At 37.2% G+C, this 18,202-nt stretch overlaps 1 protein-coding gene across 1 annotated transcript in view; it reads left to right on the top strand.

Moving 5' to 3' along the window:
- SPOCK1 (SPARC (osteonectin), cwcv and kazal like domains proteoglycan 1) overlaps positions 1-18,202 on the top strand; it is a 284,692-nt gene that overhangs the window by 218,107 nt on the left and 48,383 nt on the right. The window contains exon 6 of the mRNA XM_082771421.1: positions 3,966-4,080. Coding sequence (XP_082627547.1) covers positions 3,966-4,080 — 115 coding nt within the window. The remainder of the gene's footprint in view (positions 1-3,965; positions 4,081-18,202) is intronic.

Here is an 18,202-nt window from a genome sequence, read left to right as displayed (position 1 = left end):
TCAGTTGCGTTTGGGGCAAATACTTGAGTTCCTTGTGTCATGAAGCAAAGCTCTTCTAGGCATCGTTGTGGTGTGACAGCTCTTCTATGCTACCCGTGTAGGTACTCATTAGCCAAATATACACTCTTGCGTAAAAGATCACAGCAGCTTATTTGGCATTATTACTTATGCGTAGGTTAGATCAAAACCTGGCTGCCAGCACTCAAAAACCAGAATAAAGAGAGGCAGAGATATATTGTTTTATTACATCATAAAGAAATATCTAGATTCTCCTCTAACAGGGACCACAGGCTGGAGACAGACAAGAATGAAATAGCTGGGAATAAATTTTATGTAGCTATTTTCTTTCTCCCTCAGATGTGAATGCTTATGCAAAACACATTGCTGTAGATTCACTGACAATAAAGAGGGAATCATTATACGAGTAGTCGATTCTCAGGGGAACACTTTAGCCAAAACACTCTCTGCAATCATTTCCCACATCTTAGTTGAATAAATTAATTTATGAATTTTCCATGAATATGTTCAACCGTTTCTCCCCTCATATATTTTATTGATCTCCTTATACGTTTAGCAACAAATAACAGAGCTGCTTTTCCATTTGCAGTAAAGTAGTTTCGAGATGTTTATGTGGGCCTTGGGGTTCATAGTAAACAAATGCAGTTCAAACACCAGGGAGGTAGCAGAGAAACATAAAGCTGGGCAGGCTCAGCAAAGATTCAAGGCATACCCGTTCCTACCACAAATCAGGCTGGACCCTTGAAATGAGAGGGACTTGGAACTGTGGGACTGCTTTTAATGAGTTGTGTAGAATCACTCCGAGGCACTCCATGGCTTCTGTCTGCAAAGCTTGTAATGTTCCCTTGGTGTTAAAGACTGTAGTATTTTGGACCACTTTTTAAGGTATATTGTGATATACCTTGTGTCTTTTTATTTTCATGAGAAAAATAGATGTGGGTGGCAAAGTAAAGCAGACGTTTGTTTTTTAGAAATACAGTTTCCATGGTTTGGGGAAAGCCAACAGGTTCCTCCTAGACAGTCAATCCAGCAGCAGAGTAGTTCAAAAACTTAATTATTGCTCCATAAGAGATTTTCCCTGGCTATTCTGCTTCTGAGTATCACTTATTTTGACTTAGACAATGCCATTTAATCCAAATTTGAGCTATTCATATGGATTATTCTTGCCTGGTTTATTTCAGTGAGTAAGACCAACATCATGTGAAAAGTATGACATCTTCATGTTTTTCTTTAGGAAAGGAAAAAACAACTACATAAAGTGATTAGATGTTGGAATGTAACCAGTTACTATACTAATTTAATTCTTAAAACCATGGAGTTCTTCCTTCCTCAACGCTGCCACCTCAGTTCTATTAATAAACAACCAAACATCCCAAAAGGGTGGTGGAAATTCACCGTGGTTAATTGTAAGCATAAATGTACTCAGGTCTGCACTATTCTGTTCTTGAAGCTCAGATCTCATTCTTGCCATGCACATTCAGATCGTAGAGATTGCCTGTTTCAAGCAGATTTTTTTTTGAGGTTTTTAGTTGTCATTTTTATAAATTATAAAGCAAGATAAGGAAAATCGTGCCTTGTTGTTTCCAAGTATAATGCTTTCTTTCTTAACTACATATGTTAATGGGCTTGAAATAGGCCTTACCATTTTAAAGGTGGTATTTGAAGTATAATTGCTAATGCTTAGATACAAAATTTACATTTATTATGCATAATAAAATATGTAACTAATTAATGTTCTGTAAGGGATTAAATCATCAACTCCAGCTGCAGGAAGATTTATGGCTGTGTTCTCAATAACTTATTGACTATCAGAATACACTGCAGAAAAAGAGGCATCATCTTCAGGACTGTGCACTCAGTATTCTCTTTCCTCCTGGCCTCTTTTCCCTCTGATATGCTTTCTGTTGCGTTTGTGTTCTGTGCAAACAGCAAAGATTAAGGAAATGTGCTTATGGAGCAGACAGATGAAAAATAAGTACTTACATTCCTAGCAGTCTTGCAAGAAATAAGTAAAGTGCAAGTTAAGCTTGCACATGTTTGTGTCTGTCCATGCACTTTCTAAATTGGAAGGGCAGAACATCACACAGAGCATGCAACCACCAGGGTGCATTGATGTTCAGAATGTCTGGGAGATAATGTCAACAGAATAGGATGTAGGCACAGGATAATGGGCTCCTGCTGCTAGATTAAAGCCTGGGCAAAGATGAGCCCTTTCAACAAAAATAAACAGAGGCAAAGCCAAGGCATTTGCAGTATTTTCAAAGCAGGAGGCATTTATCTTGTAACAACATCCTGTTCTCTTCTCTTGGCTTCCACTGCACCAAAATAACAGAAGATGATGCTGTGATTTTGTTCGGTGGCTGTTGCTATAGGAGCTCTGGTTGCCCACTGCAGCTTCACTGGGTAACACCATGGTCTTCTGGTGTACGTCCTTTGGCCTTTAAAGAAGCTACATGTTTCAAAACGCATTTTGTCATACTGTGTGAGCATGCTGATCTAATTTTAAATTAAAAAGAATTAATCTGTCATAAACCTCAGATTTATCAAAGGGATTTTGCAGCCCAGCATTTCCAATTTCGCCTGGCAGGAGGCAGTCTCTGTGGGGAGGAATGCCAGCCTCAGTGCTGCAGGCACAACTCCCCTATCTATTAAAAGCCCTCAGACTCTGTTCTGGTAAAATCAGTGCTTGAAGAAGAAAAAAATGGGATTGAATTCAGTTCATTAGGTATCAAGCCAGAGAGAACGCCTTGCACATTTTTGTTCCTGCTTCTGTGTTCTGTTCACTTTTACTCCATTTTATTAGTACATTAGTCCAGTTTCCAGCAATCATGCTGCTGGGCTCAGTCTGGGGAAAATATCCTTGAGGCAGTAGCTGCAAAGACAGCTACACATGCACAAAGCTCTTAGAGGAAAGTCAGCTCTAAAATGTATGTAATGCAAACAGCAAAGGCTATGAATAGCCAGTATGCTGTAAATCAAGGCTTTTTAACTGGCACACTTTTGCAGTATTAATTCTCCTGAATCATCTCATTCGTCCAATACTGCACATGTCCTGCTGTCCTAAATGGCCTGAATGTGGTGGTTGTCAAGAGGTGCTGTAAATCCCATCTGCCAAGGTTTTAGGGAAGGGAAAGGAAACAGCAATAATATGCAGATACAGGGAACCATACAGCTCATAGTCAGTCTTCAGTCATTTTACAATTGTATTGTATTTTTGGAGTTGATTGCATGACAGCTAATTTTAGGGATGGTGCTGTTAACAGGGCAATTTATAGTCATTGTTTGGAGACATTTAAAATTTCATCCTTGTTGAAAGAAGCAGACGTGTTGAAGGACCAGTCTCATCTGCAAGTGACTGAGTCTCATAGCTGAGCATTTTCTTTGAAGAGATGTTTCATTTGTTGCAAGGATTGGAATGTTTTCATGGATGTTGCTCAGACCTGGCCCACTGCTTTTAGTGGAAGCTGGGAGCTCCCAGGTCCTTGAAAGACCAAACTAAAAAGTGGCAGTGATGCCAGCTGATACACAGATGGTAAAAGGCACAATACCTACCCCTTTAAAGAGCTCACACCTGAAAAATGGTGTGCAGAGGAAACACACAGGGTGCGGGAGGCTTGCATTTTCTTCCCAGCTTTGCCACCTATCCTTCAGGTGACCTGGAAGAAGTGGTTTCAAGTTTCTCTGCTGCAGATTCCATATATTTAAGTAGGGAATAATAACATTTTATGATGCACATTTAGAAATGTCGTGCAAAACACTGCATAGGAAGTAGCTATTATTGTTGTTAACTGTGATAATAAAAACAATGGCATTTTCAATAGAGATTGAAGTTTTGCAATCTGTCCAATGCCATTACTGCTAAATGCAATTTCTCATTTAATCCACAGCTGCTGCTTTTATATCTTGTCCTAATTCAAAACATATTCTTGCTTTTTTATGATTTCCAGTGCAAGTTGGAGTTTCATGCATGCACTTCTGGCAAAACCATCACAGCTCAATGTGAAGGGCCCTGCCCCTGCCTTCCAGGACCTGAAAGTCCAAAACACAAGACAGAGAAGACTGGTGAGTTGAGTTCTTAATGCGGTTATAGTAGATGAACTAGTTCCTGCTACAGTCTCAGAAAAAAAAATAAAAATAAATAAATAATCTTAACCAGTAGGTTTTACACGAAACATTTTTTGAGATAAAGCTAAGGTACAACTAACACTTTTCCAAACATTGCAATGCTTTCAAACAGCTTCTGCAAAACTAACACCCACTTGACAGAGTCTCATAGGAAAACTGAGTTCTGGCTCATGATTCTCATTTTTGTGTGAAAATATTTTGAATAAAAATGTTGAATCGTTATAAAAGAAGGCAGAAAAAAATACTAGTTGATGGTTCATCGCTTTGTATGTAAACTAAAAACAAACAAAAAAATTATCTGTAGCCTTTAAGTTACCCAAGAAGTAATTTAAGGTTGCATTAGGCATATGTTCACTCATATCTATTACATGGACTCTATACTCTCATTATTATCCTTATTGTTGTTAATATTATCATTAGAAGTCAAATATGCATTAAATAGATCCATGTACCTGTGTTTATATACGAAATTGTTTTCAACAACAACAAGCACATTGCAAATGATTTTACATAAAACTGAAGGTTGGAATCTTAGCAGAAACAGATGTTTCCCATGCCAGTTCTCCAGTGGGGTCAGTAAGCCTGGTGAGCTAATTCACCCCCTAGGGCTTTTTCAGGGGGGTAAACTGCCTTGGAGCGTCCTTATCCAAAGTCTCCTTCCAAAGAGACCAAGGGAAAGCACAAGTCCCGCGGCAGCAGGACAAGTCACAGCCAGGTTCTGTCTAAGAGCTGCCACCCTGCCATGGTGAAGGCCCTGTGGAAGCGAAAAAGTTGTTGCTTGTGGCTGTGGTTTCTTGAAATGAGGGCATCTGTGCTGGTGAGTGCACCTGTGGCAAAGTGAGTACTGGACCTGTAAGAAGTGTTGTCAAATCTCTCTCAGGAGGAGGGGTTAGAGTAGGGACAGCTGTGGGGCTGCTCTCTGTGTGGGTAGCTCCAACACTGCAGCAGCAGCTAACACAGGGTTTGCTCTGCCATGTCAGGTAACAAAACATGTTTATTTGTCTTGTGTACAACACGTGGAGTGGAAAAGAAATGAAGCTTCCACAATGATCTGTTTGACCCAACATCTCTTCGCTGTTACTCCTCCCCATTATAGACACATTGTGACAGTAGCAGAGAGAGAAACAAAAACAAAACAAGAAGTTCAAACATTTCCTCTGGTCAGTTCAGGCCTTGTAGTACCAGCTGAAAGCGCTGGTGAACCTGAATATGGTGGTCCATATTCCAGAGCCTCCAGCACAGTATCACTGGTTTTCAGATTACGCCTTTATCTGCTTTCTAGAGCAAGCAGCAGTTTTCCAGCTTAGATTTTGAAAATTCAGATTTATTCCATCGTTTGCAAATCACGGACATTTTTTTTTGCATAGCTATCAGACTTAGATGAAGTATTTAGATGGCAAGGTTCTGAAATCAATATATAACTGTAATATTGCTTTATGTGGCCTGAATCTTTTGGTTACAGAACACCCACTGATAAATTGCCTTATTCATATTTTGTCTTTCTTGCAGTCCGTCAAAAACATATACTTTTCTTCTCATAAGCTGCTCTCTGTATGCCCTCTTTCTTGCCCTTATCAGAAAGAGTATCAGATTAATAAATCTTCAGTGACATTTTAAGCTTACAATTTCATTCACACAAGAGAAAAAAAGATTCTAATAACCCTTATCTTGATAAATGCAATTTGACAGGGTATACATATTCTGAAACCCAGGCTTTTGTTTTGCTTGACTCAAAACTTTAACTCCAGCCAACAAAGCATTAATTTAATGGATTGGGCGATCTGTGGAGCAACTTTCCTGAAGGCATTTTCAAGAGGCCACACTTGGGCTAACAGTACTCATGCCATTGCCCTGGTGACAGCAGCGAGGACAAGGATATTATTACATGCTTCAGTTCTGCTGTCTGCAGTGTGGCATGAAGAGAGTGCTCTGCCCCCTTGGAGGAGCTCAGTCGCCTGTGAAATCATTATGAGGTGTGTATGGAAATATTCAAAACAAGACATTAGTAATCTCCTGCATCACGTGTGTGCAAAAGAGCTGCTTAGGAGTTCAATTATAGTGTCATAAGCAAGACGCTTGTACAGACATGGGAGTGACTGTGTGTGCATGCATATATGTATATGTAAAGAAAAAAAAAAAAAAAAGCAATATAATCTTTTGCTCTATCAACATCTTTTCCTTTCTGGGATTAGGTGCTGAAATCTCATGATTGCCTGTAGTTGTCCCTTGATAACCTGTTTTTTGGAGCATGGAGTCACGGCAGCTGGAGATTTGACTGTTTCTGTCTGAGCAACATCCAGCTTCTCAGAGGCAGAAAGATTCTGTTCCTGGTGTATATAGATAGGGATGGAGTATCCACAGGATTCATAAATAATGACATAATTTGCACTGAAGTTTATACAGTGCTTTTTGCAAGAGTTTATCACTGTGTTTCATTTGGGGTAACAGGCTGAGGAGCTGCTTCTCTCATAAATTCACAGGAGCTCCAAAAACTCATAGCAAGTTTACTGTCAGCAGTGCAGGATCCGTCACGGCATTTGGCTTTTCTTTTTAGACAGTGGCTTCACTCACCTGCAACCGATCAATTCAAAAATCTTCCCCACACATTCAGTAAGTGAAACAGCAGCAGCACCTGGCCTCATGTTTACAAATTCACGGAGCCAATGTGAACCACACTGCTAGGCGACAAACCTCCATGGGCTTCATTAGAGAAATGCCAGCAAAATACTTGGTCTTGAGATTCAAATAATCAATAGCAAAGGTGCTTCCTACCTTGATTTATCTTAAATTTTCCTCTGGATCTTTGAACATGCTAATAACACCAGTTAAGACTTCCTTTAACTTATTTCCTCCATCTCCTTTCTACAGACGTTATCTCTTCAGTTGTCCCACTGAGTGTGATGGAGTCTCAAACTGAATATTTCTGAGTTTGTCAGGCTTTTAACAAAGAGCTCCTAGATGTTTCTGTGAGAAACATGAGTTAATTCTAAAGATTGGTGTAATTTTTACCCAGGTACAATTTTAGCAGTATCTGAAGAGGGATTTTGTCTTGTGTGTGTCTGCCCTTTACAGCCTGGATGCCAGACAACTTTCCTCAGGTTTATAGGAGAATTATGAATTCTAACTGCCACGTTAGGTAATGCACTGGATTGGTGTCCCCTGACCTCTCAATCTGGAGCTTCTGATCAGCACTTGGGTTGCTTGGTATTGTAGTGTTTTCATTAGTTTCAACACCACATTGTTCTCTTTTCCTCGTATAGTACTCTGGTATCATTAATATTCCTGAACTGTGTATAAAACCCGGTAGATTGATTTCTTATATAAAAATTTCTATAAAAGAACAATGTCGACAGTTGGAACTCTGTTTCTACTCCTTATTTAGTTGCCAGGCTTGTGAAATCCATTCAAATACAGCATAATCTTAAGTAGAAAATGACAGAGAGCTAAACCTCATGCCTCATACAGACGTGTCAGTGGAAAAATACTAAGGAGAATTACAGTGCAAATGCTTCCAGCAAAATGGAAATGCAGCTCTTAGAGCTACTGCATAAACTTTTTTTTATGCCTATTATACAACAAGGTTAAATATATGTGCTTGTGAACTTCCAATTTGAAGGCAGTTCACATTAATCTTCACACATTCATTCAATCATATTCAAATATTATTCCATAATAAATTACTTTCAGAAATTAAAAATGTAAAGGAACATTTAATTTCCAGAGTACTGTAATTCTAAATGTCATGACCTTTTTTTTATACGCTTGTGAATAAAATTGGCAGCAGCATCAAAGAAAAGCAATCTAAGTGTATGTGCTCAGAGGTAACAATTGACTGCAGTATCTGAGTCGTATTCCTTCTCCTCCCTAGGCTCCTTCAAAAACATCTCTGCTTTGAGGATGAAAATCAACACTAATAATCATGTTTAAAATTGGAATTCCTTTTATAATGGTAGCTGATATTACGGAGATGTTAATAAAATAACACAAATGCTAGCAAAAGAAAACTACACCAGAATAATTTTTAGTGGCAAATAATATAAGTTTTCCACCTTGAAGTCAAATCTTTGAAGAGATGGCATAATCGTGTTCTTTATTTTCATAAAATGGAATTTTAAGTCAGACGTCTCAAAGGTAGAGAACAGGACTCTGTGAGGGTACTAATAGCAGATTTTGGAAAGAAGACAAGCTAATGCTTTCTCTTTTTTCTTTTTGAGGTCCATTTAGATTCCTTTGGTTTATCAAAACACTTGATATGCTTCATTATTCACAACAGTAACCCAGTTCTACAATACTCTACCATGTTAGCCACTGATTTCCAACTCAGCTACCCAGAGACAAAGGTTGAGCTGTAATCTGCAGTGGGGTCAGCTGCCCTTTCAGAGCAGATGTGTCCTCTTATCTAATACCACAAGATGAAAAAGGCTATAATTTATTTTATTTTTTTTTTAGACTTGTAACTGATTCTCAGTGGCACCTTAGAGACAGCACTTATTCAAGACAGTCTTGTCTGTTCATGGTTTTCCAGTACCTCTTTCCAAAAGCTCTGCAATATTAATTAGGGTTCTCATCAAGTGTAACTTCATTTGACACTAACTGAAGCTTCTAAAACCCCTCCGTAAACAAATGACAGACATCACAGGAGGAACAACCAGTTTTGGTTTTCCAGAACTTACTGGCAAGGAAATTGATTTTTTCTTTTGCAGTGTATTCATCAAAAAGGCAATGTTGTGCACCAATATGGCATGTCATGGCAAACGTGAATGCTTGGTTGCAAGAACATGGTTCTGTCTGCTTCCTCCTCAGGTGTGTGACTCCTGTTCATTGCATGTGCTAGCAGTGTAGTAGCTCAGGCACGATGGTGATGATTTAACAACATTTCAGGTCTCTTTCTGACTATCCTCTCTTTTTGCATTTTCTAAAAAGTTAAGTGCTACATTCGTAACATACTGATTTTGATTTGTTGCCATCAGCATTGCAGAGTCACTGGAGCGCGAACAAATGCAATAATTCAAACTAGGTTTATCCCTATCTGTGCATTAGGTCTTTTTGACCTTGCAGAAATGCCCAAGGCAACTTCTAAGGAAATGCTATTATCTTGATAAGGGAATTGTAAGGTCAATAGGCAGAAGAAAATATATTCAATTATACTGAGTGTTGTTTAAATTTCTAAAGGGAGCCAAGAGAACATTTTTAAGTTACAGAAATAGGTCTTGGCAAGCTCCATCAAGAATCTATCTTGTTTAGGGTACAGTTTAGGATCTGAATCTTAGGATTTACCTAACAGCCCTGTTGGGAGTGCTGAATGAGAAGGTCTAATGTTCCATTCCCCAATAAAAAGAGCACTCAGTGCATGAAGTTCATTCAGAGAAAATCATGATCTTATTTCCCAAATGAGTTGTATCACTTCTTGTGCCGGAATGACTGACAACTAAAAGAAGTCTTAGAACTAAGTCTTTCCTTAGAAATCCAGTTTCAGCAAGTATTTCAATTTAAAATTTCTATTCAGAAGTTTTCATGACTGGAGAATGCATCATTTTAAAGTTTATGAAGGTGAAGTATGAGTCATGAACATGGTTGAATTGAAATTGGTTCTTGAGTTTGATTTAATAATGCCAGGAATTTAAAAAAAAAAAAAATTTAAAAAAAGAGTACTGATACTGAATTTCTGGTTAGATGTTTAAGTGAACTATTTGAGTCTCAAACTCAGGGAACAGTAAAGCAAACACCTGCTAAAATTAAGATTACAGAGAGTTTTGAAACTTTGGTATATCTCATTAACTCTGGGAGGTACTTTTTCTGATTTACAGAGGAGAAATTATATTTACTCAAACCAAAAGGTAGCTTTCAGTGCAGAACAGAGATAAGAATGTTGAATACAGACAGTGATGCATGTTTCTGACACTGATATGCTCCTGTCCTGGACTTCAATAAGGAGTAGGATTAGTTCTAAACTCTTCAGGATATGATTTTTTGCTCCAAAATTTTCTGTATGACTTCTGCAGTTCAGTCTTTTAATTCGTTAACATGATGAAGCAGCCTTACCCAAGTAAATCTGAGTTAGCTAGTATCTGTAAATAATAATTATAATAGTAATTATGACTATTATTTTTACTGTTTGCCTATAAGCTTTCACACAAGGAGATCAGTCTTTATTTTGCCATTCCTAAAGGCATGGAAGAATAACTTTTTTCATTTCTCTTACATATTTTCTGTGAGTAGTGAAGTGGCTGCACCCAATTAATATTTGATTAAAAGACAGAGAGAAGCAGGCAAGAACTGATATCCTTGTTCTTCATGGATGGCTATTACCATCCCACGCTCCTTTGAGAAGCAAAAGCAAGTAGCTTCAAGACTGAGAGACTGAGACAGCAAAATCAAGTTCTTGCCAAGGTCAGAAGAAAGAGCAAAGTAATGGTGGTTGGGGATATTTTGGTCTGCTACTTGATCTCACATGCTTCATCCATACATGTGCCAGAGAAAAGCAGTAGCTTATGAGGGCAAGGCTGTGCATTCTGTGTATCCATATATTATGAGACAACTTGTATTTTTGTAGGAGTGTTTTCTTAGATGGAATGTATATTCTGAGAGCTGAGTGAATAAACTGTTCACTTGCCAAAAAGGAGAAGGAGGGCAAATTTTTTCAGAAGGTATTAATGTGAACATGAACATTTTCATGGATTGATATATGATTAATATATACATGTATTACAGACTTTCTACAATGTCTTTAAAGGAGAATATGTTCTATGAAAAGACTCGTCTGCAGAGCTAACCATGGAATAGCTCAGGACAGACCCATTAAAAGCAAGTAATTTTATTGTGGCTCAGAATGATGGTGATGCCCAAACAAGAGGTTTGGTTGACAGGCAACTGGGCCCAGCTATTTGCTGAAGGAAATATTGGTGTGATTCTGTGGTCAATACTTAATAATGTCCACAAATGGCAGAGGACTGCAGAGCAAAGGTTGGTAATGTGCAACTCACCACCTTTGTAGGAAGTCTTCTATGTGCTCAGTAGGGGTCTTTCTGGTCCATTTTGAAAATTTGATCATCCTGAAGCATTTATAACTAAGCAACAGATGATTCTGGATGGGAAGCTACTGCTATTTAGATCTCTCTGAAATGGTATCACTTACATTCCTAGCAAATCATATATCTTCTTTTCATTGATTTCTAGTCTAGCTACATAAAGTGAGGTGATCAATAGTAGTTACTGTTCCCCTTCAAATTCAGTGAAATATCTTTAATCAATGTAGTTTAAATTCAAAAACATCCAAAATATCTTAATGACTTTTCTGTATTTCAGAAGTGAGTTGGAAGGAATTGCCATCATGTATAATTAACAAGTCATAATGTAGAACAGTTTCAGGTACTGCAAGAAACTTGCAGATAAACCACTTGCGAAATTTTGTACGTTTATTTTAAACAAGTAGGAAAAATCTTATGTTTTTTAGTAAATAGCTATAGTACCTTAAAGTATGATACTTCTCTGAAGAAGACAAAGAGTATCTTGAATTATCTAGATCAACTCAGAAGCCAGATTACTTTGTAATACTTCCTATATTTGTAAATATTTCTTTGAAAGCATCAAGAGCATAGAAGGAAAAGGCACCATATACTCTTGTATGCAAATTATTGCCATATTTTGTCCTGAAACTAGCTGATATATCTACTTCAAGGTGGAAAGGATTGCCAGCTTTCACAGGTATTCACTGTGAAGATCTCATGTAATGGTCTTCCCTCTCTGTTGATGTAGCTATTAATATTCCTTTCTCTGAAGAAAAGGTAGGGCTTGGTATCTAAATTCTAGAGGTAGCAAAACTCTATTGGAAGAAAAATAAAGAATGCAAAATGCATCCATCAGTACAAAAAAGACATTAGTCATGCCAGGGAAAAGGGAAATGAGAGAAAGGTACTAGACATTTAAAGTAGAAACATTTTGAATCTATAAATTTTTCTAGGTCTTAGTAAATGATTCTCAGTAATTTCTTTTTGAGAAGCTGCACTTCTTCCTGTAGTGACAGCTAAAAACATGCATTTCTGGGCTGTTTGCATTATATAAAATTCAATAAAAGTAAATGACAATTATCAGTTCAGAAACCAAATTGTGCTGTGAATTCAGTCTTGTCACTGTAAATGCTTGTACTCAGGAGTTACTGCTTGAGTAAGTACATCTATTGTCTTTGGTGAATGAGGTTGTCTGACTACATTTGAAGTATTTTTAAGTATTTGTAAGACAAAACCTTTAACTATTTATAGAGTTCATATGGTACTTTTTGTGTTTGCAACTACGACAGACTGTGACCATATAATTAGGCAACACACAATGGGAATTGTAAATTTCACAATTGACAAAGCAATTCTAAATTTCCTTTTCACAAATATGTGAACATTGTATTTTAGGATCTAGGTGTTTAACAGTCATAATGGTATAGTTCAGGTGCTGGCAACTTCACAGAGAAAGAATATAAAAAGATTGCAAACATCGTATCAGAAGTCACTTGCCAGTTGGAGCAAATACTGTTAGGTTTTTCAAAAATATTTAGTCTGTACATACTGAGGTTTTGAATTATATTTGCAAAATATTTATATAACAGAAATTAAATACACTTTTTTTTTCAGACTGCTGCATTTTCCATCATAGCTGTATTCTACAGGAAAATGGCCTGCCCAAAATGCTTTGTTTTAGGTTTGAAGAGTAAATTCAGGTTAGAACTTTGATAACCTTGGTCATGATGGTCTTGAAGTCTCCAACATAAATTAATGTATAATTTTATAACTGAATCCTTTTCTACCCATCAGGTGATAAAAACTTTACCAAAGTGTATAAATTAAAATATATTTAATAATTCCAGCCAACACATACAAAAAGCTCCTAGGTGTGTATGAAACTTTCTTTGACATGAAGTGGAGAAAGAGTTGTCCCTCTAGGAGCTGTTTTGCATTTTGGTCTGGCTCTCAGGTTTTGGAGCTCAGCAGAGAATCATTGATCATGCCATACTCCAGACGGATAACAAGTTAGGGATGATACCATCCATTGACTAGCTGTCACTTCTACAGCATGATCTTCTTTGGATTTGATCAAATTACAGCAGGATCCAAAATGTAACAGACGAGTTCTTCTACTTAGAGGTGAAAGTGACAGTAGAACAGCTAGGAGTAAGACAGAAAGGGGAAAAGAGTAGCACAAGAAGCAGTATATTGTTCACTTCGTTCATTTCGGATACTTGCTGAAACAGACGTTGACTCTAGTATCAGCATCACTATCATCAGGATTTGCAATTCTAGTAAATGCATCTCTTTAACAAGGTAATGTGCCAATAGAGTAATGTCAAGCCAGAATTCCTGTCATTTTTTTGAGGTTGAACCAGGACATGAGACATAATTCTTCATCATCATTAAATAAATAATAATCCCAGACTGCAGTAGAAGACAGGAACCCTGTAAAACTGTGTCATGATGTAATTATAGTAAAAACAGTAGCATCTTTAAAAAGCTTCTCAAAGTCTTTAGAAATAAAAATGTTAAGGCTGTGCTACTTCTCTAGCAGTTCTCTGTGACTGAAGCAGCCCTTAGCTTTCATAAGCATTTACAGTTATGCTGTTGCCCCAGGCTGATCAGTGGGTATGGGTTTTGCCCCTTGACCAGGAGGGGTCATCAACTAAAGTAGAAAGGATAAAAAAATTGATTTAATAGGTTTCATCCATACAACCAGCAGCTGTGGACTTGCTTACTTCCATATGAAATTGAATGTGGTCTAAGAAGGCAGGGTCTGCTGTGGCATGGACAAAGTAACAGAGGAAGGAGTTAGGCCAGAGCTGGAGGAGGCTGCATTGAAAGCTTGGAAGCCCCGGGGAGCTGCAAAGCTCAAGGCTCAGCATCCCCATGGCTAGTGTGAGCCAGAAAGGAGCTGTTTCTAGCGTGGACCACCCAGTTTGAAGTGTCCGACTCAGCAAACACAAATGTGAACTCCGCACAGTTCCCAAAGGTACTGTAGACAAAACCTGTGTCACTGAACCCACAAATACTTCCAGCTTTCGTATGCAAGGGATACAAATGCCACTGAGATACATAAGCCCACGTATCACAATAAAAGCACACTTAGACAGCTCAATAGTAATCAGAGTTTCATAAACACTTATTAAACAAAATGTTAAAGTGGCTATTGATTTTTTTTATTATTTTTACTATAAAGAAAAGGTTAGAAAATGACAGTCAGTAAACACAGCACCAGCAAGCGACAATTTTTAGACAAGAAGTAATTTGATTTTGGATTGCCAACAGAAAACTATTGAAGTGACACACTGTGTTAATAGAAACACAGTCTAGGAACAGCAGGTGTTTGTGCACTGATAATGATAATTAGAGCACTAAAATCTCTCTCATCATAAACAAAAACAAATAAATAAGACTGTTTTCTTATAGTTTACTTTTTCTTTTTTTTCATGGATATTGATTCCGGCAGTTTTGGGAGCATTTCCCTAATATGTAAAATTTGTAAAATCTCTAAAATCTAGTGTTTATCACTATAGTGTTAGGGTAAAATTTCCCTAGTATGAGGGGGGGAAAAAGAACTTTTCAATAAATACAGAAAATACAACTTTTCCGGTTTCAAGTATATCTTGTTTTGTTTTGTCTTCCTTTGGTATCTTAAGAACTAAGTTCCACCTTTGGTTCCTGCAATATAAATCTGAAAAAGTTCTGTCAATTATATTAAACCAGTTGCCTTTGGTAAAGGTATTCCAAGTCTGTAGTGGTATAAATGAATATAGGCTAGAGCCTACTTGATCATTCCTGAGAGTTTGTTACTTTCTGTGCACTTCTCAGCATTGTGTCAAATTAGTTCTGAGGTTTTGTGTTTCTAATTCCCTGTTTGCTAGTGCAAAAGGGAGATGATACGTGAAATATCATCGCTTCATTCCAAATTTATATGGTTACATATTTACAGCTTTTGCTGTCCCACCAGGGGAATCTGTAAATTCTTTTTTCTCTGAAGAATTACTTTTTTTTTTTCTTTTTTTTTTTTTTTTCTTTTTTTGTGATTCAGTTTAATGGACTGTGTATAAATAAAAAAACAATGTCTTCTGCTTTCTGCTGAAGCAACCGTCTCTCTTTAGAGATGGACTGGAATGAGAAGCAGGATCCACATGAGATTTACTAAATTCTGAATGGTTTGGCTTAAGTCCATCTCGGTTACAGGAGTCCATCATCCACAGAGAAAACACAAAAATATTCTGCAACACAAGAAATAAATGTCAATATTAGAAAAGCTTTCAGACAACCAACATGGGACCTTTTTGTCCCAAATGTTGTTAAAAAATACGTGTATATATTCATTACATGTTTGAGGTGCAGGCTCAAACTCTGAAGACTGAAATTGGTCACTCAAAATTGTGGTTTACCATTCACTATAGGTGTCCAACCTCTCAGGAGATTCTCTTGGGACCAGCTTGGACAGTCAGATCTATATTCAGAGCTGAATTACAAAGTCTTGGTCCTCTGAAAATGTTCAGGCATGCCTTTATAATATTTCTAATTAGTAGTAACGTAAAAAGTGGCTGATCTTATGTCCAATGATCTGTTTAATCTGTATGATGATTTTCCTGCTTAGTTTTAATTACAATTGTTTTATACAGTGTTCTCACTAAACTGAGACATTTCATGACTAATTATTTAAAAGAGCATGTTTACAGAAAATCAATTTAGTTCACTTTATAAGAATATGCTTTATACAATGATATCACTCTATCCTTGGATTTAGTAAATTATGGTCCTGGCTCCATCTTGCTTGTCTGAAGATAATCTCAGATATCATCTCATCCTATTTCTCGATTTGTTTACAATGACAGCCAGGGCCTGGGAGTTACCAGACACAGACAAGAGGCAGATTCTTCTAAATTGCAAGTATGGTCTATAACAGCAAGTATTCACTTGCAATCCTTGTCAGCGGGAAAAATGAAAATTAGGTAAAATGAAGTTATGCCACAGTCATTTCAGGCAGTGAATTGCATGTTGCAAATGTCTTGTTGATCCTTCACAATTCAAATTCAGATTTAGGATTTCAGTTCTTGAGAGGGTTGCAAATGTTCTTGGAGAATCGAAGATGCAAATAAAGGAGAAAGGATATGATCTTTTGAAAAATTCCCTGAGTATTTTAGTTGGGATGACCAAAATTAGGCTTCAATTGGGACTGTAAAATGAGAAAAAGCATTTATCTTTGTCTGAAATGTGGTTTGCTAAACAACTTTGGTAGAGGGTTATTGATATGTGTAGTATCTCACTGTGAAAAGGGAATGCTTCAGTATTTCTCAAGCATAATACACATTTTGTTGATGCAGTTCAGTATTAGGTGCGGTTAAGAAAACAGTTAAGTATAGAAAATGCCTTGTTCTATTTTGTGGTTTTCACAGGGGGCTTAATTAGCTTCTTGTTATGGTATGTTCAGTCAAAATGAAACCCAAGAAACACCAGAAACAACTTATCCCCAGAAGTCACAGTGCCAAGGTGCCAGGACAGTCTGTTTCCTAGTAAGAACTTAAGGGCCCGAAAACTACTGAAGTCATAGGGAAGCTTCAGACCTTGAGTTTTCTTTGTATCAGATCCAATAATTATTTCTAGCTGATCCCATCCAGGAAAGGAAAAAAAAAAAAAAAAAAAAAAAAAAAAAAAAAAAAAAGGGAGAACCTAAAGTTACCAAGTGCAGAGAGATAGACCTGTGTAACATTACAGTCTTCCTTTGTCTGCAGTCCTTTCTTCTTAGCCCAATGAGCCGGAAAATTTTTCGAAGTATCTCATAGATGAAGCATCTTATCTACAAATTACATTGTTGATGGGGAGCAGAAAAATTGTTTGAGGGAAACTGCCAAAAGCGCAAAACTGAACAGTTTTCTGAAAAATACACAGAGCTTCCCTTTCATTTTACATATTAATGCTATCAGTCTGGATATTTTAAGTATATAATCTTTTGTACCAATCTTTACCTTGTACGTTAAAGACTGTTAAATGAAGCTTAAGTAAAAAACACTTTGCTTGGTTTAGTAAAACCACATAAACAAAAGTTCTTAAAAAATATAAAGCACAGTTTGTTTTTATTAGCAAATACAATTTTTAAGTGTTTTGATTTTTTGGAATGTATAAGGAGCAAAGACATATGGTAGCTGCTATATAGCATATACAGTAACTGCATTTGAGAATGCTGTTACCCAGAAGGCAATGAATAATTAAAATAGATTTTTCAGCAAAGAAGCAAGTGGGAGGAGGTGCTGTCTGTTCGGTTTATGTTTTTATGAAAAGAAGACAAATTGGTTGCAGAAATACTGGACAGTATTTCATGTTTCTTTGAAAAAGTTCCTTTTTGTATTTTCAATTGCATGTCCTTGAGAACTGGAGCAGTAGAAATGGAAAGAAGTTCATTAGCACAAAGTGTGTAATTATACACTTGGGGTCTAATAATCTGAACATCTGCTTTAATCTTAAGAGCTCTTTGGTTGGAAATGTCTAAGGAAGAAAATGACCTTACTGCATTAGCTGATCACAGAATGACTACAAACAATATGATGTGGCTGTGAGAAGGGCTCGTGTAATCCTCAGATATGTCAGGAGAGGCATTTCCAGAAATATTGGTCATATTTTACAAGAGGTCTGGTAAGATCTTATCTGGAGTCTTTTGTGAACTAGGATGATCAATGTTCATCAGAGATGAGTTCAAGCTGAAATAGGAGAGAGTGATTACTGCTGTGATGGTTGGTGAAATGAATAGTTTATCTTGTAAGGGAACTAAAAAGACCCTGTGTAACATTTCTCATAGGCTAACTGGAACCTTTATTACCAAAGCGTTAACTGAGAATACTGCCAGGAGACAGTTTGGACCATTTAACATAACTTTTCAGACCAGTGCTTACAAACCACAGCCCTGTGCTAACCGACATGGATGAGGATAGAATATCCTCCAGGTCTTTTCAGTCTAGTCCTTACTAACATATTCCCCGGCAAAGACATTTCACAAACTGCATTTGTATTCACAGTCAGTTCTGAAACACCTGACACTTTGTGTTTTGGGA

This window comes from Aythya marila (genome assembly GCF_965140915.1).
Source record: "Aythya marila genome assembly, chromosome: 14".
NCBI lineage: Eukaryota > Metazoa > Chordata > Aves > Anseriformes > Anatidae > Aythya > Aythya marila.
This window is presented reverse-complemented; position numbering and strand designations above follow the sequence as displayed.